We start from the raw sequence: 23,670 nt of genomic DNA, 5'->3' as shown, positions 1-23,670 counted from the left end.
GCAGGGGCTTGAAACAAGATGATCTCTGAAGTCCTTTTCAACCCAGGCCATCCTGTGATTCTGTGCTTAAAGAACAAGTTTAACTGCGCTTCCTTCTACAAGAACAGAATAAAAAGAACCACCCACATTCCCAGTTGTGGCAGTTGCCATACATTCTAACCAGTTTGTTCAGTTTCGTCGAGAAACCGAACTCTCAGCGCATCCCATCACCTGGTTTACCTTTTAAGGAGAACTTCTGGAAGAAAACTGCCAAGTCCTGTGAACAAAGCCACCCAGAGAAACAGGCAACCCCACAGCCAGGCCCGTTTGGTGCCCTATTGCTCCATGCATGCAAAGCTTTGCTTTGTTGGGCTTTTGCCCACAGCGGAGCATCATCCCGCAGCTTAAACCCATTCATTTTTAAAGGTGACCACTCGAGTCGCTTGGAAAGGAATTAAGTCCTATTTCAGAGGGGGTGGGTCAGGAGGGCGAGCTCTGTTTGTATGCACTACCCCCACCTGGCATTGATTTCAAGTTCTGCAGCTCCTGATGCAGAAAAAACAAGAGATGAAGGTGAAGCCCTTACAGCAGGCTACAGGCATCCTCCACCTGTGTGCAACACTAACCTTCCAGAGGGAGGCACGTGTGACTGTGCTCATAAGTTCATAAGTTCATAAGGTTGGAAAGGACCTATAAGATCATCTAGTCCAACCATCCTCCTATCACTATCTCTACCCAACTACTAAATTAACAGTTACAAGCAATGCATATCAGTGTTCAGATGCAGCTCTTTGGGGGTCTTCTCTCTTACTGTGGTTTGAGCTGGAAGAGACCTCTAAAAGCCATCTGGTCCCACTGCCTGCAATGAACAGGGTTGCTGTTGCCCATCAGGTGCTCCTCCAGCCTGACCTGAGCAGGAACACCACCACCTCTCAGGGCAAGCAGCCCTATTACAGAGCTCTCTTTGCTTATATCCAGCCTAAATGTTTTCTCACTGAGTAAGAAACCATTTCCCCTTGCCCTACCGCAGCAAACCCAGCTGAAGAGCCGGAAGGCACCACTACAAAGCCCTAAAGGGCATCAGAAGGAACCACCTCGAGGGATGGAAGAAGGCGAGCACAGAAAGGGAAAGAAACACCGACGGGCCCCGTCCACCTGCGCTCTTCGACCCGCGGACAACTCGGCAGGCAGCACAGACAAACCAGCGGGGCCGTACAGCTGCAGGGAAGGGAGAACAAAGCAGCCACGAACCAAGCAGGCGGCATTCACTCCCAACACCGTCGGGACGGTCACCGTATCCCACTCGCCCCACTACGGGCGGGGCCGAGAAAACACAAAACGATGCTTCAGAGATCGCTCAGAGAGAAAGGAACGACGGCAAACGGGACACGGGGGCCCGGAGCCCACTCAGAGCCCACCCGGCCCCGCCCGGGCCGTACCTGAGCGTGGGGCCGATGCAGGCCGTGTCGGTGCTCTCGATCTCCCGCAGGATCCTCTCGTGCTCCGCCGCCGTCTCTAAGCTCTCCAGCTCCGCCATCTTTCCCCTTGTGAACGGGGAGGGGGCACCCAGCAGCGCCGGGCCGCCCGGACCCACCTACCTGCCGGGCCCTCCCAGCTCCGAGCCCAGCTCGGCCCGGCCCGGCCCGGCCCGGCCCGGCCCGGCCCCGCCGCGCGGAACGATGGGAAACGTAGTGCGCCGTGCGCTGCACTGCACTGCGCTGCTGCGGGAGGGGCCGCGCCTGAAGGGCGGGGAGCGGGGGAGGGGCGGGAAGCGGAACGCTGTGAGGGGGAGCAGCGCGGGCGTGTGGCGTTTTAATGTGTCCCCACGGCAGCGACCTCATAATGTGGCCCCTGTGGGGGGATGAAGCCTCATGGAAGTGACTGGATAAATAGACTGCATGGCAATGACCTCATAATGTGACCCCACGGCAGTGAACTCGTAACTGTCCCCCTATGGGGGGAAGAAGCCCCATGGGAGTGACCTCATAACAAGACACCATGGCAGTGATGTCATAGTGTGACCCCATGGAAGTGTACTCATTACGTGTACCTCCTATGGTGACCCCATGGCACTGACTTCACAATTTGTCCCCATGGGGGGAAGAAGCCCAATAGAAGTGACCTTATAACAAGACTCCATGGCAATAACTTCATAATATGACCCTATGGAAGTGACCTTATTACATGTCCCCACGGCAGTGACCTCATAATCTGCCCCTATAGGGGCATGAAGCCCCATGGAAGTGACCGTATAACTAGACTGCATGGCAATGACCTCATAATGTGACCCCATGGAAGTGGCTTCATTATATGTCCCCATGGCAGTGACATCATAGTGTGATCCTATAAGGAGACACATCCCCATGGAAGTGACCTTATAACAAGTCTCCATGGCAATGACATCATAATGTGACCCTATGTCAGTGACCTTTATAACATGTCCTCATTGGCAGTGACCTCATAACATGACCCCATTGAAATGAGCTCGTAACATGCCTCCATGGAATTGACCTTCATAATGTGTCCCCATGGCAACAACCTCATAACACGTCCCCATGGCTGTGACCTGGTAACGTGTCCCGGTGAGGGGATGCAGCCCCAGGGCAGTGACCCCTTCCCTTGTCCTCATGAGGAGACAGTGCCCAGTGGCAGTTAGCTTCTGTCTTCATTCATGAGGGGACATGGCACCATGGCAGTGACCAGCTTTGTCCCCATGAAAGGACACAGCCCCATCTCAGCAACCCCATGTCACCTGCCATGAGAGGTCACAACCCTTTGGCCATAGCATCCCACCATGAGCGGACACAGCCTCGTTGCAATGACTTTCTATAGTTCCCCTGAGGGGTCACAATCCTAATATCCACGCAAGGAGGATCACAACCCCAACATAGTGCTGTTCTTCCTTGAGGGGAAACAGACCTGTGTTGGTGACCCCATGTCATCTCCCATGAGAGGCCACAGTCTCTTGGTCATCATATCCCACGATGAGGGGTCACAGCCCCGTAGTAGAGACATTCCCCCTTGAAGGGGCACAGGCCCATGTCAATGACTCAATGGCAGAGGAGGTCACAGACCCATTTCATCCTCCATGAGGGGTCACAATCCCAGAGCAGTGACCCTATGCCACGACCTCTTGAGAGCACACAGCCCCATTGCAGTGATTTCCACCTACGAGGGGACATAAATAAGCCTACAGAAGTGATCCTGTGCCACATCCCCTTGAGGAGACACAGTCCCAATGCAGTGACACCCCCCCAAGAGGGGTCACAGACCCATGGCCATGACCGTGTTGTCACTCATCGTGAAGGGAGATTACAGCAGGAATGAACTTGTGTCACCACCCCAAGGGCAGGCATCCCCCCATGGCAGTGACCACTGGGTCACTCCTGGTGAGGGGACATCCCTGTGGGAACATCCCCATGCCATGGAGGTGTCACCCAACTCAGTTGTGTCCACCACGCTGTTCTCCCCCAGAAAAGAGGAGCCCTGCCCTACAGCACTGTGCCACTTTCTCTATGGGACTGTCCCCAGCTTTCCCCCTCTGAGAAATGACCAAATTAACACGATCCCTTTCCCAAGTTGCAGGACCCCCATCACGGCCCTGGGGAAGGACAGGGCACCCAGAACAAATCTTTGGGTGCATTTTGGGGGTGACTCTCATCAACACTGCCATCTCCAATAAGGAAAACCTCCTTCTGCTTGAACCACCCTGTCCCTGAACCCCAATAAGCAACGTCACCCCGTACTGAGGGGCTGCTGTTCACTGTGATCCCATAAAAAACCTTTGCACTGACTCCAGTCTGTCTTTCAGCTTGATCTTACCGTGTGTCACCATTTCATTCCAGCCTTTCCTCAGCCACTGTCAGAAGTGACACAACCCCAGAGGTGTCTGCGCTCAAGGACAGTGCTGCCAGCCTCCAAAAACAGCCCTGGCTGCCAAGGTCTCCTCGAGAGCTTGCTGTGGCCCCCAGTGCTAATCTCTCCTCCCAAAACAACTGGTTATCATCATCATTATTATTATTATTATCCCATGTCGTGAGAGCTGTGCTGGAAGGGCTCCATTCCCAGCTGCCTTATCACTGCTCTGGGCACTGGGAGATGTGAACAGGATGAGGAGCAAAAATGAGAACACACTGCTGAGCTTTTGTCTCTTGCTTTTGTTGTTTCGTGCTCTGAGATGGAAATAAATGAAGTTGGCTGTAAGAGCACACACCTCCAGCATCCCTCACTGTGGCTTTCCACTGCGGTCTCTGCATCATCACTTGATCAGATGAGAAGGTGTTCACCTCCCGTAATCCCACACGTGGTTATAATGATACAGGAGGGGCAAGGAAAGCCTCACACACACACACACACACACAAAAAAAACCAACCCTTGGTTAGCTCCTCTGAAGTTCACCAGCTCTTGCATGTCATGCCTTCGGCTGCCAAACCCAGCGCCGTGCGAGACCAGATGGATGTCACTTCGGATGTGTTAACACCCGCGAGGAAATCTGCGCTCCCACGGCAGTCACCATGGAGATCCGATGGAAGCCTTCGGAGGACCAGAAGCAAAGAGACGCGTCAGTGATATCATGGGAGCAGATAAAAATAGCAGGGCAGTTTCTGAGCCCAGCAGACTGGCGTAGCATTCCCCCAGGGCTGGTTTGGTATCCGCCGGGAGCGGAGCGCTGTGCATTTTTTGCTCTCCTCCTCGCTGGTGTGACAGAAGGCTGGTGCCTCCAGCAATGCAGCTCCCACCTGCAGCCCCCCAGGGTAAAACAGCGAGGAGATGGGCTGGCGTTCAGTGTCTTTGGGCTCCAGACCACTGAGATGAGTTACCTGTGGCTGCGGGAGATGTATCATGCGCTGCTCGCTGTGACACATGCCCAGCTCCAGTGTAAAACCCATAGCTGTCCCCATGTACCGCTCTTAGATTACAGCTAAGAAGATTACTGTTTTCATCTCAATTAGTAGGGATCTGAGCCAATGTTCCTGAAGCCAGTGGTAAATATTGCATTGTCTTCACTGAGCTTTGGAAATAGGATTAAGCATCAGAGGCTGGAGCGTGGCTGGCTGGTGATAGAGCTGAAGGGTTAGAGTTACAGCATGAGGAATGCTCTCAAAGCCAGGTTTGTTCCTAATGCTCAGTTGGGTAACGGTGGCATCACAAATGACACTCTTAGTAAGGGTCTGATTTGGTGACGTGGTTTAGTGGGCACAGTGGTGATGGGCTGATGTTGGACCTGATTATCTTGGAGGTCTTTTCCAACCTTAACAACTCTCTAATTCTATGAGTCTCTGTTATGTTGGGTCCCCCAGACTGTACTGCAAAGGGTTTGAGCACAGAAATGGGAACCTATAAATCAATAAATCACCAAAGTGTGACCTTAACTTTACTCTTACCTCCCTGTACCAGCAGGAAAAGAGTGGTATGCTGCTTTCAACTTTGGCAAGAAGAGGATGCCAGTGTGTGGAGCATGGTATAGCTCAGTGAGCAAGGCGCAGCCTGGAGAAAAACTGAGCATGAACACCCACAGAGGAACATGGAAAGATGACATGAGGCCCTGTGACAATGTCTAAAAGGACATTTGTTTTAAATTGAATTAAAATAAATATCAGCTTTATAATAAGGAGCACTAACCATCGATTTTCCATGCACCAGTTGGCTTCCTAAGCTATAGTGAAATGCCAGCGTATTTTTTAAAGGAAAACTTGGTGCAGTGTTAGATGCCACTGTATTTCCCACCTGGACTCCAACTTTCAAATGCAGACTCTATAAGCCCATGCCTAATAGAGCCCAAACACTGTTGTCATCCAGATTTTGGCATTCATATACAATTCTGGGCTCTGGGATCACCCAACCTTCTCCTTTTCCTTCTGCACAGAGGGATGATGGATCTCCTTCCCTGGAGACATTCAGGACCCGCCTGGACACCTACCTGTGCAACCTGGGCTAGGGAGCTTCTCTGGCAGGGCGTTGGACTCAATGTTCTCCCAAGGTCCCTTCCAACCCCAAAATTCTGTGATTCTGTGATCTTTTGGTCAGCTGGAGGGATTGAGAAGACAGAGTGACAAGCACAAAGACCTAAAGTCCTCCTAAATGCTCTTTGCATCACCGTGGGTGACATTAACCAATCCTGCTGGCCACAGTGTCACGCTGAGGCAGACGCACAGCTCTTTACCCATCATCACCTTCAATTCTTTTCAGGTCACTGCCGTCTGAGATTCAATTTTCCATTCTACAAGAGGAGGCGAGCTCTTTGTCCTTGGACACATGGCATCCAGTCACCTTCAGATGAACGCTCATTGCTTGCGCCTGGCTCCCTGACATCCCCTCTCTGGGGTTTGCCCTTATTGTTTGCTGCCACCCAAACTTTGTGTCACTTGGAAGCCTGTCCACAAGAAGTTTGTTTATGCTTGCCAGTCACTGACATGAGCACACTGCATTCGCGTTGTTCTCCATTCATTAATCAAGTCACCATGCAGCACCAACACAAATGGCTGTAACAAGCTCATAATCCAACTGAAAACTGCTATCTGACAGATCCTATTTCCCTAAAAACCACGTTGGCTGACAGGAACCGTTCTACATTCCCTCAATTTCCAGCTAACAAAGTTCCAGAGCAGTGGGGACATCACTTTGTTTATGGGGCTCTGCTGAAGCTTTGAAACTCCCTTTTCATTCCTCGCCTCCCATCAGCATTTTTCCAGCTCTGCTCTCAGCTGTAATTCTACCATTTCTCTAGATGGATACCACTGTCAGGATTTCTTTATTTCCCACCGCCCCAACAATCTCTTTCTCACTGTGCTTCCTTTGGTGGTCTCTGGTTTTTCCTTTCATGCCATTCCTCTGCTGCACAGTTTCCAACAGCTCCTGGCATCTCTGTGTCCTAGCTGCTATCCCTGCTCCTGCTGCTCGTGTCTTCCTTCTCAGTCACTCCCATTGTCTTCTCACACAGCCCAGGAGCATTGCATCTGTTTGAGAAATGACACACGGTTGCGATGCTGAGTTCATGTGAAAGGAGAGGGAAATCATCTCACCGTGAAAAGGAGAAGGCTGGAAAAGGGATCCATGAATTAAAAACTGGAAGAAAGGAAACAACAGAACGAAGCGTGGTTACACATGGGATGGAAAGATAGCCGGATGGGCTCACCCCTCTTGCTGTTGGATGCTCAAATAACCCTGGTGGATGCATCCCTTCCCCTGTGCCTTGTGTCCCTGGCAATCACCCACACCCTGAGAGCTCCTCAACTCCCAGCTCCTCTATTTCCACAGCAGCAGGAACGAAGGCACCCATCCTGCACTGTGCCACGGCTGAACTCATGACTCAGCCCAGCTCAGCCCGTCCTGTTTACCCTGGGCGTGCAGCAGCCTCGTTTCCTCCATCCACACAGACCTTTGGCACTGAGCAGAGCTCTTCAGCTCTGAGAGATGCCTGCACTTCACGCAGCTGCCTGCTGCTGTCTCACCCCATGGGGCCAATGTTCCTTTATTTCCTTGCAGAGCTCCTCTGCTCAGAGAGCAGCTAGGTTCCCCGCCCCTACAGAACCCCGCTGCAGCTCTCTTGGCACCGACCACCACCATCCCACACACTCAGATGCCACCCACAGAAGCAATAACAGCTGGCCAGGTTTTGGGGGGCTAATATCCAACAATGGGCTTTTTCTGGGGCACACTTCCAAAAATGGGGTTTTGGGGACAGCTCTTTCACCCAGACTGCTCTCCCTCAGGCAGGTGCCCTCACCCAGACCCTCCCTGCTTCTGCCCTGCAGTTTGTTGTGCCTCCATTGGCAACCTCAAGGTAATGCAGTTTTCCAGAGTATATTTATAGAGGATAAACCCCAGTCTTCCAGCCATCAATGCCTTAAAATCCTGTTCTGCTTCACATCAAGTCTTGTCAAGACTGAAGTAAATCTGAAGTAAAACTCTCTGAAATTACCATGCCATTCCCCAGGCCCCTGCATGGGAGTTGCTTTGATGCTTCTAATGGCAGCTTCTGCTTTCTCACGCATTTTATTATACCTTTAGTTTTGAATGCAGGAGATTAATAGAACAGATGGATTGAAACAGCATTAAGATGGACTTCAGGCACGGAGTCTGAACTGAGCTCTGGCCTTCAAAGGTTGGGAAGAACTTTTTAAACCTGAGTTTCTGTTTTAAAGACAGAGACAGGGATCTACGGTGGCATTAGTGGGGTGAAAACCTTTTGGCAAGCTGTACTGGGATTCCCAAAGACCTGCCTTAAGCCAACAATGCAACACAAGAGACTTGGTCAAGAACCATGTAGATGTGGCACTTGGGGTAGGGTTGGACCTGATGATCCTAAATGTAATTTCCTACTAATGACTCTATGAGTGGACACAGTGGGGATGGGTCAGGGTTGGACACGATCATCTTAGAGCTGTCTTTTCCCACCTTAATGATTCGATGAATGGACATGGTGGGGATGGGTTGATGATTAGACTCAATGACCCTACAGGTCTTTTCCAACCATAATAGGTCTATAATTCTATGGGATGGCTTCATCTGGGCAGGAAAGGACAAGGGCAGAGCCCACCTGAGGCTCAGAGCTGCTCGTGGCTTTGGGTTTGGCTGCACGTGGGGAGCAGTTGTTGGCAGGTCATGGTGAGGTGAAGGAGATGGCTGGTTTCCCTCTCTTTGTCTCTGCTTACAAGCAGGAGGACAAACACATTCACCCTCAGGCATGAGCAAGGCATGGGACATTCCTACCCCACACTGGTCTGGATGTGGTTAGCACCACGTGGCTCACCCACAACACATGAGAGCATCACTTGGGAGCAGCTGGCAGACCCTACCTCCCAGACAGCCACGAGGGCACATTTTCTCCCTGCCCTTCTATCGTTATCCTGAACCAGCCCTGCCACAGGGAGCAAGCTGGCACCCACTCTCCGTATCCTCAGCAGCTCACAGCTTCTGCTTCCTCAAACACCACGAGATCCCACACTTGAGGTGGCCTTTGGGCTACCAGAACAAGAAACAGAGCTCAGGAGCGAAGCCACAGCCCTCCCTGCCAGCTGCCCCAGCCACGCAGCCCGTGTGGAGTAGCAGAAATTTTGGCTGCAGCCAGGGCCACCTTGTGTGACTCTGAGCCCTGCCCTTCTTGGGTGGTAATGGAGAGCAGAAATACCCAGGGCTCTTCCTGAAAGCTATTGTTCAAAGCCCTTTGCTGGAGGAATTTCGTGCTTCCTCTCCAAGGCGAGCGAGCCCTGGCAGTGCCCCCACTGCCCACCACCCCTGTGGCTCTCAGGGTGGGATTCCCTCCCAGAGCCCCTCCTGCCTTTCCCGAGCTCTGTCACACACTTCCGAACCCACCAAGAGCGCTGCAGACACACATGTGCCATATCCCAACACCAACGGGATCCGTGCTGCAATAGCAAAGCAGCTCAGGTGGCTTCTCCCCATTAACCCAATCATTTCACACGACGGAAAGTGTGGACAACATTGACTTGGTCATGAGCTACCAAAAAAACGGCACAGCCGCCTTTACCCCCCTTCCCTCTCCCTGCCCTGTGCCTCTCCCCAGCTTTAAATGCCGCTGACACCTAGCGATGCTTCCCCCAACTGCACCCCGAGCTGCGGGAAGCCCTGCAGCTGCTGAGCAGCGTGGGCTGAGGGGCTGGACCAGAGGGAATAGCCCCAGGTTTTGACAGCGAAGGGCCAGGATGGACACTGGGAAATCCTGCAGCTCCGAAAGAGTGGTCAGCCACTGGGACAGCCTGCCCGAGGACTGCAGTTCAGTGCCACAAACAGCACTGAGAGTGCAGTCCTGGAGAATCATTTTCCTTAAATCTCAGTGACAGAGTCTAAATGATGCATCACATCATTTAGGGATGTCCTTGCCACAATTTGGAGCACAGAGGAGAGGATCAGACGTCATGGATCTGTAATCCCTCTGCAGCTCTGCCCCCCAGTTCCAGCTTGGGTTTGCTCACCAGTTTCCTTCCTCTCTTCTGATTCCTTATTTTTAGTGCCTATGAATACAGGCAGCTCCTGCCAACTTCCCAGACCCTCCCTCCCACTTCTACACCCTTTGCTAACGGAGCAGACGGGAGGAATGATCCGCTGGGAGACAAGTCCAGCAAGATAGCACTTGGGGACATAACCAGTGATGACTCAACAGTGTGACTTAATGATCTTAGAGGACTTTTTCAACCTTCTACGATGGCTATTTCCAACCTGTGCTCCAAGCAGACCTACGCAGGACAGGGCACACAAACCACAGTAGAGCAGGAGGTGGGGATTGCCAGAATGGCACGGGGGGACTGAGAGCCACTCTGCTTCATCACCTGCTTGTGCATTTGCAGGCCCATCTTTGTTCTGGAAAACCAGGATCAGATCTCTGGGATCTGACAACGCTTTCCACTTATGCCACTTTATCACAGGACCCCATCCTGGCTGAGGATGAAATCCCTCCAGGGCCCTCCGGTCCAGCACCGCCCCAGCAGGGACACCCAGAGCTGTGCCCAGGACCACGTCCCAGCAGCTTTTGGAGGCACCCAAAGAGGAAACTCCACATCTCCCTGGTCCCGGTGCCAGTGCTGGCCTCCTCCCTTTGCCTCCTGCTCCTTAGATATTATAAACGTGGATCAGATTCCCTCTGAGTCTCCTTTTCTCAAGGCTGAACAGCCCCAGGTCTCTCAGTTTTCCTCATAAGGGAGGTGCTCCACGCCCTTTATCATCTCTGTGGCCCTCTGCTGGACTCTTTCCACGAGATCCCTGTCTGTTTTGTACTGAGGACCCCAGAAATGGACGCAATACTCCACACCAGGGCAGAGCAGAGGGGGAGGATCACCACCTGCTGGCCACGTTCTTTTTAATGCACCCCATGATCCCATTGGCCTTCTCGGCCACCAGGGCACACTGTTGGCTCACGGCCAGCCTGTCATCCACCAGGACACCCAGGTCCCTCTCCTCAGAGCTCCTCTTCAGCAGTTCACTCCCCAGCCTCTACCGGTGCATACAGTTATTCCTCCCTAGGTGCAAGACTCTACACTTGCTCTTGTTAAACCTCATCTGGTTTCTTTCTGCCCAACTCTGCAGCCTGTCCAGGTCTCGCTGAATAACAGCACAGCCTTTCAGTGCGTCAGCCATTCCTCCCAGCTTTATATCGTCAGCAAACTTGCAGAGGGATCCCCAAGAGCTTCCCTTGCTCCACACTGAGCAGCCCTGCAGCACCTGGGCGGCTCTTCCCACTAGATACAAGTCTCTCCTGCAAAAAAAAAATATATATATATATCAGGCCTAATTGGCAAATAAACAAGCGGTATCGGTGCGAGCTGCTAAAAACAGCGATCGCAGAGGATAAAGGTCCGTAGAGGCGCTGCCATTTTTAATTGCGGGCGGAGCACCGCGCGCTTACTACGCGCCACACACCCCGCAGGCGCGCCACTTTGGCCACGCCCCCCAAATACGTCACATCTCGCCGGCAGCCAATGGGAGGCGGCGTTCTCTGCGCGGCCATTCATCGCGAGGCGGGAGGAGGGGAGGGATGAATGGGGGCCGGTGACGTCAGCAGCGCGTTCCCACGCCCCCCGCGCCGCGCTGCGGGATGGATGCGGAACCGGGAGCGGAGCGGCAGCGCTGGGCCGCGGCTTCGTGCGTGATAACGGGCGCGTCGCGGGGTTTCGGCCGCAGCCTGGCACGGTTGTTGGCTCCGCGGCTCGGCCCGGGCTCGCTGCTGCTGCTGCTGGCCCGCTCGGAGGAGCCGCTGGTCCGGCTGGCGGCCGAGCTGCGGGACTCCTGCCCTGAGCTGCGGGTGGAGTGCGTGGCCGCCGACCTGAGCTCCGATGAGGGGTTGCGGAGGGCGGTGGGAGCCGTGCGTGATTTGCTGCCTGGAGGGCCGCTGGGCCGTCTGCTGCTCATCAACAACGCCGGTAATTGTGGGGAGGGGGGTTGGGGTTGCTGACCGGCTGTGCTATTTCTTAACCAGAGGTATTGGAAAAGCAGCGCACGGAGCACTCGCTGGGGCACAGCCCCCTCTTGCAGCCCCACACTCCTGAGCACGATCCTTTGGAAGAACTTGTAGCCTTACCTTAAAGGCAAGCATTCATGTCTGCTGGCTGCAGTGCCTTTTATTTTTGCCCATTATCACTATAAATAAGAGCAGACAGCACAGTAAGTAACGGTAGTACAGGAGTCAGACCTCAGATCTTCCACTGGTTTGGTTCAGAAGGAAAGGAAAAAGCAGGAGAGCGTGGCGACCCCTGAGGACGTTGCACTTGGGGCTGAAGGTTGGGAGCTGTTTGCTTTGGCAGAGGAGCAGTGTGTCCCAGTGCTGGCTGGGGGCAAAAGCCTGGGGAGGAGATGGCTCTTGGAGACCTTACTGTGGCCTTCCAGTGCTTAACGGGAGCTTATAAAAGAGATGGGTAGGATGAGAGGTGATGGTCTTGGGTTGTGCCAGGGCAGGGGAGGCTCAGGTTGGGTAGGGATCAGGTCAGCGTGGGTTTTGGTCTCCAGAGGAGTAGTCAGGCACTGACACAACTGCCCACGGAGTGAGAAAGGGGGGGGGGCTCACCATCCCTGGAGGTGTTCCAGAGCTGTGGAGATGTGGCACTTGGAGACATGGTTATGGTGGGCTGGGGATCTTAGGAGCCTTTTCCAACCTTAAGGATTCTATATCTGTGTTAGCACTGTGGCATCGTTTAGGGCAATGTGGCAGCAGATACGGACGTGTCACACCCACTCTGAATTCCTCCAACCTCATTTCTCCTCCCTTCCCAGGCTCCCTGGGCGACATCTCCAAATCCTTCCTCGACCTCACCGACCCCGACGAGATCAACACCTACTTCGCCTTCAACGTCACCTCGGCTCTCTGCCTCACCAGCAGTGTCCTGCAGGCCTTCGGGACGCGGCCAGGCTGCAGCAGGACAGTGGTGAACATCTCATCACTCTGTGCCCTGCAGCCCTTCCGCAGCTGGGCACTGTACTGCAGTGGGAAGGCCGCCCGGGATATGATGTTCCGTGTGCTGGCAGTGGAGGAACCCGACGTCCATGTGCTCAACTACGCTCCAGGTGAGGAAAGGCATGAGTTCATTGCCATTGGATTTAAAGGCAGGGAGGTTTTGCTCCTGCCCTTGGAGGTCAGAGCACCAGATCTCGCTTTCAGCTCACGTGCTTTCTTTTTTTGCTCTTCCCCCAGGTCCCCTGGACACGGACATGCAGCTCTTGGCTCGCACTAAGACCGGAGACCCTGAGACACGTCAGCAATTCCAGAGCCTGCAGGAGAGCGGGCACCTGATCGACTGCACCGTGTCAGCCCAGAAGCTGCTGGGGCTGCTGGAGGAGGACGCCTTCTCCTCGGGTGCACACGTGGACTTTTACAGCATCTGAGCTGCTCTCCATGCTCTTTCTGCCCTCTGTCGTGCCTACTGCTCCCTGCGGTTTGGTGGCTGTGTTTGGGTGCTGCACAGCCTTCAAGAGAACATCTCTGGGTGCCTTATGAATGCTCCTTGTGCCCTGATAGGGGTGGGTAGGGGGCACTCACTGCCAAGATGAGCCAGAGTGCAAAGAAAGCTGTGCTCTGAGGGCTACTTATCCGAGGTCTTGTCCTGCCTGAACCCTGCTGAGCCCTTCTCTGCACACAGCAGGAGTGAGGGGATGGGGGAGCAGAGGTGGCTCCCCCAAGGGGATGGACACACAGCTTCAAGCTTTCCTACTCAAGAGTACCTGTGAGCCTGAGGGGGGCACTGAGGGTGTGTGGCCATCACATTACTCGTGTGTTAATGAAGCTCTTCAGCCCAAATACTTCTTCTGATAGACAGAATGCACCGTGCTAACACACTGCTGCATAAAAGTCCTTCACATCCAAGTGAGTGTGGCTGCACGCTCCCTGTTCCCCTCACACAGGCAGGAGCTGAGCAGCAGAGGGAGCTGCCTGTGCAGGAGCTGTAGCTTTGCAGCACAGACCCATGCACGAGCACAGCCTGCGTGAGTTACAGCTCTGCCCTGGGTTTGTGCAGTGCCCCAATTTGCATGTTCTGTGTCCAGGCCTGAAGCTGGGGCTTGAGCTCCTCTTGAGCTGTTCTTTTAGGTATTTGTGCGGTTTTATCCTTGTTTTTCCCATTGGATTCCAGAAGGCAGAAGCCCACAACTCACAGATATCCAGAAGGCTGTGCCAGAAGTGAGAGCAGCACAGTGCTTGCAGTGAGGTTGGCACCCATGTGCCCCACGAGTGCCCAATCCAATGACAGCCACCTTCCTGCTGCCCTCTCTCACAACCCCCTATCCCAGATTTTGTCTGTCTGCAGTCATTAAAAGTTTCCTGTCTGGTCTTCATCTTCCATCTTCAAAATGGGTATGTGTCCAGGAGGGAGGGAGCAGGGAGCCTGGCTCGAGCATCACCATCCAGCAGGGCACCACGTGCCTCTGGCTCTGTGTCCTCCTGGAGCACCTGGCACCATGGGCTGCCACTTAAAATCAGGCATTTCTTCAACCAAAACCTCTCCCCCATGAGAAGTTTTCAGCTTTCCTACCTGGATTTGGAGCACTGGCTTAAAGGCAAGTGTTTAAACTCTTGCAGATCTGCTGGGCTGCCCAAGCACCCTGTGTGCCAGTGCCCACCTGAGATACGGGCACAGATATGATGTCTGGGCTGAAAGCATCAGGGTGGAGTGTCCTCAGCTCTGTCCCCACTCCCCTGCCAGCCTAGCAGGTTTGCCTGGGTCCCCTTCATGCTCTCCTTCCCTGCCTGCTGGGTGCCACGTTGGTTTTGTTCCTTAAAGCAAAGCCCGTGCTGAGCCCAAACATCTCTTTGCTGTTATTTAGGGCTTTACTCTGCCCACAGCAGGCTGCAGGACCCTTAGTGCCCGCGTGTCCCACTGGTGACACCAGTCCAGGTGTCACTGGTCTTCAACCAGGAAAGCATAGCTTGTGTGGGGTAAGGGGTAACGGCTTTACACTGGGAAAGGGTTGGGTTATGTTGGGTATTAGGAAGAAATTCTTCACTCAGAGGACAGTGGGACCCTGGCACTGCTGCCCAGAGCTGTGCCCCATCCCTGGAGATACTCAGGGCCATGGATGGGCTTTGGGCACCTGGTCCGTGGCAGCTGTCCCTGCATGTCGGGTGGGCTGCAAAGCGGTGGGAAATGTTTTTCTCTCCTTTCCAGCATTTTCTGTGACCAGCTGAGGGCGTGCCGAGACCGGGAAATAGGGACTGCCCCCAGCACCGGCTGCTCTGGATGGGGTTTAGGTCGGGCACTGGCACAGCTGCCAACAGAAAGCTGGGGGGGGGGGTGTTACCGTCCCAGGACCGTGGAGATGTGGCACTTGGGAACGTGGTCAGTGGGCACTGGGGTCTTTCCCAACCTGAATGATTCTGTGAGTCTACACGGATGGGAGCAAGCACAGTGAGACCCCAGCAGGAGCAGTGACGTGAGGACCCATCTGGGTGCTTCTGTGATACTCAGAGGTGACAGCCCCAGTGACCTGCCCCACGTCCCCAGCCCCCTCCCACACCGGCACACACTGCAGCCTTTGTGCCTGTGGCAGGGGGTGAAATTCGGGGAACTGAGTTATGAAAGGACCCAAAGTCACTGCTGGCCTTTTATTTCCGTGCGTGTGACCGGGTGCCAGGGATGGCAGAGAGGGCAAGCCCACTAAATCCCCCCAAATCCTCCCAAATTAAAAACGGAGCATGCTCTGCCACCTCCCAAATCTCAGCTGCTGACCTGAGCTGCCCCAGGCTCAGTGGGTCAGGAGGCTGCAGCCACGTTCCTCTTCCCCTTATGAAAGGTTTCTCAGCGGAGAGGAGGAGGAGACGGTGATTTCTGGTGGGCAGAAGTGCTGAGCACGGAGCTTTCTGAGTGCCTGGCTCGCAAACAAGCAGCTGCCTCCGGCCACAGGGCCAAAGGTAAATGGACTGTTCCCGCAGCAAGGCACTGCAGGGATAGAGGCCCCAGGAGTGCCCACATTTCCCACCCAACCCATGGTTGTGGTGTGGGGCCAGTGTGGAGATACACGCAGCCAGAGGGCCCCCAACCTCCCGCTCCTCCATGCGATGAGTCGGGCACTCTGCGGGCTCTGTGTCAGGGATCTGGTGGGCATTCATGCAGCCTGGGAGAGCTGGAACAGCCAACACCTTCCTGCTGAGCTGGCACCTTTCTCATGGTGTCATAGAATCACAGCAAGTCCTCCGTGCCACGTGCAAACCACGTTGGCAGCGCTGTCTCCCTGAGGCTGCCCACTTGCTCGCGCGCGGCCAAACCAACACGACCCTTTGTGCTCCTCACTCCTGGCCTACAGCTGTAGTCCTCCGTGGCACTGACAGCATCCGAAAGTGCTGTGATCCTCTGATCCTTTTCAAACCTTTGTGAGATGTTGACATGGAGGATTTGCAGCCGGCAGCTACACCAGAGCAAACATCCTCCGCCGACAATGGGATAATAATGTGAGCTGTGGGAAGGCAGACGGGGCTCTGCAGCACTTCTACCCATCTCCCCTCCATGCTGTCCCCTGGCTTTGGTTTTGGCTTAGTGCTAGGGACCAGCTGTGTCCGTCCACAGCAGCTCCTTAATGTGTAACGAGGGACCCATCCGTTAAGCAAGGAGAGATGACAGATTAACCCAGTTTAGAGCCAAAGAGCAACGGGTTTGCTGGTAAACTGTCCTGTTCCAGCGAGCTTCAAGTACCTTTAATGAGTTATTATTTAGTCTGCTATAGAGGTTAATGGGGGGGGGACATTGCAGAAATGATCTGTGATTAATTAAACCGTCTTCATCTGGCACTGTCAGAGCACCTGGACCTGTTGGGCTGGCACTGAGCTGGGACCAGAACTGGACTCACAGCTTCAACATCAATCCCAGTGCCCCAAATTCACCAAAATTCTGACAGCAGCGTCCTCCCCGATGGGGAAGAGCTGCTGAGAAGAGTACGTTTTCCTTTCATTTTGCGTGCACCACCCCAAAACCGCTTTTTCCCATGGGTTACCATGCCATGTGCAACACGAGCTGGCTGCACCCCAGGCCTCTCTCCCCACCTACACAGACAGTGACCCCAACACCCCATCCTCTCCCCACTGGTAGAGCTGCCTCTTCATCTCAGCTCCTCCATCCTCCTCCTCCATCCACCTCCGGCTTTGGAGCCCCCCTGCTCCAACCCTTCCCCAACAAAGCTGCTGGCGGGGCCGAGAGCGCGGAGCTGCATTCACATTCCTGCCGCGAGCACACTTGTCAGCCGAGCTGTCAGCCGCTCCCGTAATAGGGCCACGGCGGTCACTCGTGTTGGGAGTAAACACAGCCGAATCTGAGAAAACAAGAGCAGAGCTGAGACCGGGGGCTTCCCGCAGTGTGCAGGGGAGCGGGGCTCACGGTGGCACGGGGGGGGACACCCGGCTGCTCCCCCCTGGTCCTCGCGTCCCTAAAAAGTCAGCCCCAAGAAGGGATGTTCTGATGGTACGTGGCCTCGCTGGGCATAGGGTTGAGTGTGAGGAACGGGTACATCTGGGGGGGAAATGGGGCTTCTGGGGGTGTTGGAGGAGGTATGTGGGAACTGTGGGGTGTGTTGGGACAGCCCTGTCCCTGAGGTTGTCATAGCTGGGAGCCAGTGAGGCTGTGGGTTGGGGATTCAACGGGACGTTGGTGCCACGTCCGTTCTGCCAGCTCCCACCACCATAAAGAGCCTGAAAAGTGCAGGATTTAGGGACAAAGAAAGGGCCGGGAGCAGAGCTGTCACCCTAAGGACACCGCTTTGGGATGGGCACGTGGCCACAGCTACAGGGAGAGGACATGGGGCCACGCAGTAATCCCCACCATGGGTGTGAAGGTCTTTGGGGAGCGTGGGATGGGCGTCCTGTGTCCTGAGCAGGGCTGGAGCATCCCTGTGCTTTCCCAGTGCCTTGCAACGTTTCTTCAAACCCAGAAGCCCTAAAAAGCCAAAAACACCAACAATGTGTGTTTCCTCCTGGCGTGTGAGCTCCTGCAGACGGGGGGAGAGGGGCAGCTTTTGTTCGCATCCAAACCCAACCCTAAATGTTGGGGTCCAAAGGGTTGGGGTCGCTTTGAAATCTCCGCCTGCCCTTTATTCCCATTAAAACATCCCCGGATCAGCTCCGAGCTGAAGTTTCTTCCCCACCCCCTGGTTGTTGTTGGTTTAATAATAAAGCATCTCAGATCTCCGCGTTGCAACTCATCTCACACCTAAGCAGGATTGCGTTTTGCACAAGCCTTTCAGCTGTTTTCTCAATCTCTCCTCTGTCTCATTCTCAATTCAGGCAGTTGCTATAGGTATGTTTTAATCCCCAGCATGGTAGATTTTAATTAGTCTTTGTACAGATGGCCAATTAACATTCATTACTTTTGCCTTGAGCGATTAATTATGAGTTTGGATAGAATGGGAGATGGAGACAGAGGAAAAGATGGGCAGGTGAATAAAAAAAGGGATTTTAATCAGAGTTTGGGATTTATTTTTTTTTCCTTCTCCTCCTTATTTATATATATATACACAGAAAGAGGAGCAAAGAGAAAAGCGGCGAGGCCGAGCGAGCCGCGCTCCCGCTGACCACTCCCATTGAACCCAACGGCTCAACCCACGGCCGAGGTGGGGAAAGTGAGGTCGGGAGCTCCGTGGGGCACCTGGGGGGGGGAGCAGTGTGGGGCTGTAGGGGCACAGCGGGTGATGCTCCGGGTGTAGCCCCGCGGCGGTGCGCGGGACATCGCCTGTAATTCTCCCCCGCGCAACACCCGCTCCCAGCTCCGACATGTCACTAATTCTTCCTAATTGATTTTTCACGCTCTGGGGAGGGAGATTGTGACATCCAACAACAGAGCCCTGATGTCGCGGCTTTCTCCGCTCTGAAAGGAGCCGGCACCCTCCCCCCGAGCCAGCATACTTCTCCCTGGCCCGGGTAGCCATGGTGAGACGTTGCCCAAATCCTTTCACCGCTGCCGCGCCGATGCCGGCTGCCAATGTGCTCCCGTGCCAGCGTGCTCGCGCCTGCTATTTCGGGCTGGCTCCATGCACTCTAGCAGGGAACATGAAAATAGCAAAGCCCCGGGGCTGCATCCCACCCTGGCATCGGCGCTGAGGGGATGCACCTGTGCGCCCGGCACGCGTAGAAGCGGTTGCGTTGAGCACAGAGCGATGGTTTGGGTGCCGAGAGCGAGGTCTGGGCTGATGCAAAGAGCCCAGCCCTGTTCTCCTCAGCATGGAGGATCCATCCTGCAACGTTTGGAGGGCTCCCCGCAGGCACTGCTTTGTGCCCACCCTGCTCGAAATCTGGGGATTTCTTTTTTAGCATGTTTTACATCTTGGCCCCGAACCTCCCGAGATTGTCACTTTTCTGGAATTGTGCATCAAAACAACTCCTCTGTCAGCTGCTCTGCCTGGGGATGAGGTCCAGGTTCCCCCTCCCCAGCAGCATCGATGGGTGCCAGTGCCACAAAGGGTGCGGTCACATCCATCGGTGGGCATGGTGGTGATGGCTCAAGGGGTGGACCCGATGATCTCAGAGGTCTTTTCCAACCTTAACGGTTCTCTGACCCAGTTGGGACCCCAATCCTGTGGGATCCAAACCCAATGGATGGATCTGATAATCTCAGAGGTCTTTTCCAACATTAACAATTCTCTGACCCAGTTGGGACCCCAATCCTGTGGGATCCAAACCCAGTGGAGCCCAGCTCATCTCACAGTAGACTTGGGAGGTTGTGTGGGGCTTTGGGGAGCAGGGAGCATCCCATGGTGTCAAAATGATGATGGCTATTCACGCTGCAGGTCACCCATCCTATGGGGATGTTTTGGATTGTCTCTGCACTGGTGAGCTGGACCCATCCTGCACAACCTGTAGGGCTGAGCCCAACTGAGACCAGATTACCCAATAACCCAAATTCTACCTGTGAAATATCAATGGGATGTGCAGGAATTGATGTCCCAGCGTGCCTCAAAGTGTAACCACAGCCCAGAGTTTGGCTCGAGCCTTCCTCCTAAGGAAGAGGAGGTGCTGGGCACCTCACTATGGCACCATCCCCACCTGCAGAGTGGTGGCAGGGTATGGCCCTCTGCGAGTATACACCATTGAAATGCGCACATTTCCTAAAAGCAATATGGAACAGCTAAATATATTGCTCACAAATCTGTTTACACTAATAATGGCTGGGAGCCTGCCATCCATATGACTGCAAGGAACCATTGATTCAACATAAATTAACTGAAAATTACTTGTGAGAAGGAGAAACTAACTGTGTGTGTGTGTGTGTGTGTGTGTGCGGGTTTTTTTTCCCCCCCTTGTCTTTTTTTCTCCCCGCCAGGAATGGAGAAGTGTGGAGACAAGCAGGGCTGTGCTTGGCAGCTCATGGCATGGCTCTGCTCCTTCCTCGCCACCCCCTTCTCCCCTTTTGCAGTGGTGGGGGACATGGGATGGAGCCACAAGCACAGTTTTGGGATGGGGCAGTGTTCGGCCCCCATGGATCATCCCCACCCAAAAAGATTTGGGGGTGAATGGATGGTTTCTGTGCACAGAGGTGCAGCCCCAAATCCTCCCAACATAACCCCATCCCACAGAGCATCCCAACCACAGCCCACGAACCATTTATTTCTCAGCATCCGACCTCCAATCCCAGGCTTTGCCATCCCAGTGCTGCTGGGAGGGAGAAGCAAACACAATATTTACCCATCCCCCAGCAAACAGCGATGGGGATGGAAGGGTCCGAGTCGTTATTTTGGCACGGGCAGATTACTAACTTTTTTTAATCACCGTAAAAAAAAAATATATATATATATATATAACAAAAATAAAATAAAATGAAATAAAAAATAAAAAGAAGTTGGCAGCTCCTTGCATATTAGTCGGAATGCTGCAGACTTGGCTCCCGCTCACCTCCGCAACATAATGTTAAATGGCATCAAGACAGTATATCAGTCATTTACATATGTTGCTTATAGACGCCAAACTTATTAACACAATAAAACTGCTGCTCAGAAGCCTTCCTGCCTATTTTTCTCATGGAGAATGTCAGTGTTGGAAGCACCTAGCTGCCTCGTATGGAAACACACGGGGTTGCCTTTCATATGGCACCCAGGAAAATAAACACATGAATCACACAGGGCCCCCTCCGACCACCTCCCGGGGGAAGGAAGGAAAGAGGACTCATTGCTGGGGAGCTCCCAGCGTGGTAAGAGCCTGGTGCCAGAACGAAGCACACCAGAAGCACCTAGCCCCAGTCCTCCTCCGTGTCCTATCCCAATGGGGATGGGTCTGGAGAATCCCCAGTGGTCTTTGCTCCCAGTAGATTGTGACTTGCTCAGCCCTATGATATGATGCGTGTCTCATCCTGTTGTGAGGTCTGGAAGCTGTCAGAGGGGATGCATGCATTTATTTCCTGGGTTCTCTATGGAAGTAACCTCACGTTTCAATTCGAGGCACCTAGGTGCTTCCAGCACTGATATTTTCCATGAGAAAAATAGGCAGGAAGGCTTCTGAGCAGCAGTTTCATTGCGTTAATAAGTTTGATGTCTACGTAGGTGGCTGATATATCATCTTGGAGCCACTCAACATGATGCTGTGGAGCCAAGTCTGCCATCTCCCCAGTGACCAGGCAGTATGGGATCTGTGGGGCCATCACAGCGTCCCTTGTAGAATCATCAAGGTTGGGTGAAAGCCCACTATGATCATCAAGCCCAACCTCCAACCCACCACCACCATGGCCACTCACAGAACCATTAAGGTTGGAAAAGACCTCTTAGACTACTGAGTCCAACCTCTCATTTCCTCACCCCTGCAATGGTGCAATCCCATATGGGACATTGCTTTCCCCATCAGCTGGGGCATTGCCTGGGGGCCTGATGTGGGGTCACGCTTCAGTGCAACCCAATGAAGCACCCAAACATCACTTGGGCTGGGGGTGTAATTTCCTGTGTTGAAACCATCTGGTTGAACACTCATGCTGCAGCAATTACCCCACAGTGCATGGAAAAGCATTTCTATGTGTGATATCCTGCAGCCCTGAAGCGAGCTGCTTGGTGGGGAGACAGACCCCCATCCCAGAGCCAGTGGGGATGGCTGGCAGCACCCAGATTCGTGGGGAATGCAGAGCTGAGCAGTGTGGGTGAGTGTCATCCCTCTGCACACCTGCAGGCAGATGGGGAACAGTGTCCCCAGGGTCCTGCACAAAGTCAAGGGAGAGGTCTTCATGTCTGTGAGCCATAGAATGAATCATTTGGGTTGGAGAAGAGCTTCAGATGTTACAAAAGACATAGCAGTGATGATTTCAGGATGTGAGGGGGTTAAATATATGCAGAGAGCTGGGTACTTTGCAGGAGCAAAACTCACAATGATCCACCAGGACCTCCCACCTTTGAGTGTTCATCCAACACAGGAACTGTAGCAGCTTGAGCACAGTGAGGGCTTGTAGGCTCTGTTCTCACCACCTGATGTGTGGCTTTGCACAAGCCCTTTGGCTTTTGTGCTTTTCCCACCTCTTTCTTCCTGCTGGTTTGGGTTCAGCATCCACCAGTCCACATCACATCCCACATCTGTACAGGGATTCTGGGCTGGTGTTCAGCTACACTGGGGCAGTGAAGGTGAATGCAGCCCCTTGGAAAAGCCACTGTGAACACTGCATAGCTGGCTGAGGACCCAGCAGCACCTGTCTTCTCTGGACTGACCTCTTGCAGCCCATAGTGCGTAGCTGAATGTCTTGGGACTTTCCCTTCCGGGGCTATGTGATGGGATTGTCTCTCAACATCCCCCCACGCCTATAGACTAAATCTCTGAATCTCTGAAAGGCTATTCATCCTTGACAATGCCCAGATTGACCCACCCTTCCCATGTCATCTCCACCATCCATCCATCCATCCATCCATCCATCCATCCATCCATCCATCCATCCATCCATCCATCCACCCACCCACCTGTTATTCCATCCAATCATCCATCCATTCAACCTTCCACCCATCCCACCATCCTCCCACCCATCCATCCTTCGAACCAGCAATGGACCAGTTGACAAAGCCACTGTAGATTGGGATACTCGGGGAGGTGAGAATAGCCCACTGAATAAATCCTGCATGGATTTCTTCCCACCCAGCACGCAGCTGAGCCATGTAAAATTTAATAATAATAATCATAATCAAAAGCCAAAGAATCAGGATGTGGGGAGCAGCCCTAGCTAGGAGCCTCCAGACCTCCTCAGCCCCCCAACCCCGCACCAGCCTCCCTCCTCCCTTCTTGGCACTGGGAGGACGGCAGGAAAAACTGCGGGAACAGCAGGTGGGGAGGTTGGGAGGAAATGATGCAGCACTTTGAAGTCTGGTCAACTTTTAACATCGGGACGAGCTGAGCCCGCGGCCACGCTCCGGGGCTCGGGGCCTGATTTTCCACATTCTGCCCTTTGATGCTGGAGGCCGATGTGTTACAGATTAACGAGGCTGCGGACGGCGTTGCACCTGCTGGCATTGCTCCGGATCCGGCCCGAGCTGTCCGTCCGTCCGTCCTTCCTCGAGCATCCCGCAGCCGCTCCCATACCCCGCACCCTACAGCCGCCTTTCGGTGCCCGTCCTGCCCCGCTCTCCCTCTTCTTCTTTCCTCTTTCGTTTGCTCCTCTTAAAACCATCGCTGCTGCGTTTTGATGGGATCGGGCTCCGCTCTGTGCCCGCAGTGCCCCCGGACCGGGGCTGGGGACCCTCCGTGTGCCCTCTGCTGCTGTCACCCGCGTCCCTCGGCCGCAGTGCCACCTCCTTTCGTTATAAAAGAAATGTGC

At 54.0% G+C, this 23,670-nt stretch overlaps 3 protein-coding genes across 9 annotated transcripts in view; 1 reads left to right on the top strand and 2 right to left on the bottom strand.

The window, feature by feature from the left end:
• EXOC6B (exocyst complex component 6B) overlaps window positions 1-1,620 on the bottom strand; it is a 234,929-nt gene extending 233,309 nt beyond the window's left edge. For all 7 annotated transcript variants that reach the window (XM_065736004.1, XM_065736005.1, XM_065736007.1 and 4 more), the window contains exon 1: window positions 1,419-1,620. In XM_065736004.1, coding sequence (XP_065592076.1) covers window positions 1,419-1,516 — 98 coding nt within the window. In that variant the 5' untranslated portion in view covers window positions 1,517-1,620. The remainder of the gene's footprint in view (window positions 1-1,418) is intronic.
• Window positions 1-23,670, bottom strand: part of SFXN5 (sideroflexin 5) — a 377,058-nt gene that overhangs the window by 266,831 nt on the left and 86,557 nt on the right. The gene's annotated exons all lie outside the window — the stretch shown is intronic.
• Window positions 11,532-14,257, top strand: SPR (sepiapterin reductase). The gene is made up of 3 exons (XM_065736016.1): window positions 11,532-11,856; window positions 12,704-12,994; window positions 13,122-14,257. Exons 1-3 carry the CDS (start codon window positions 11,532-11,534, stop codon window positions 13,310-13,312), a joined length of 807 nt encoding a protein of 268 aa, XP_065592088.1. The 3' UTR covers window positions 13,313-14,257.

This window comes from Cyrtonyx montezumae, unplaced genomic scaffold (genome assembly GCF_038088225.1).
Source record: "Cyrtonyx montezumae isolate F1298 unplaced genomic scaffold, pur_monq_1.0 scaffold_2, whole genome shotgun sequence".
Classification (NCBI taxonomy): domain Eukaryota; kingdom Metazoa; phylum Chordata; class Aves; order Galliformes; family Odontophoridae; genus Cyrtonyx; species Cyrtonyx montezumae.
This window is presented reverse-complemented; position numbering and strand designations above follow the sequence as displayed.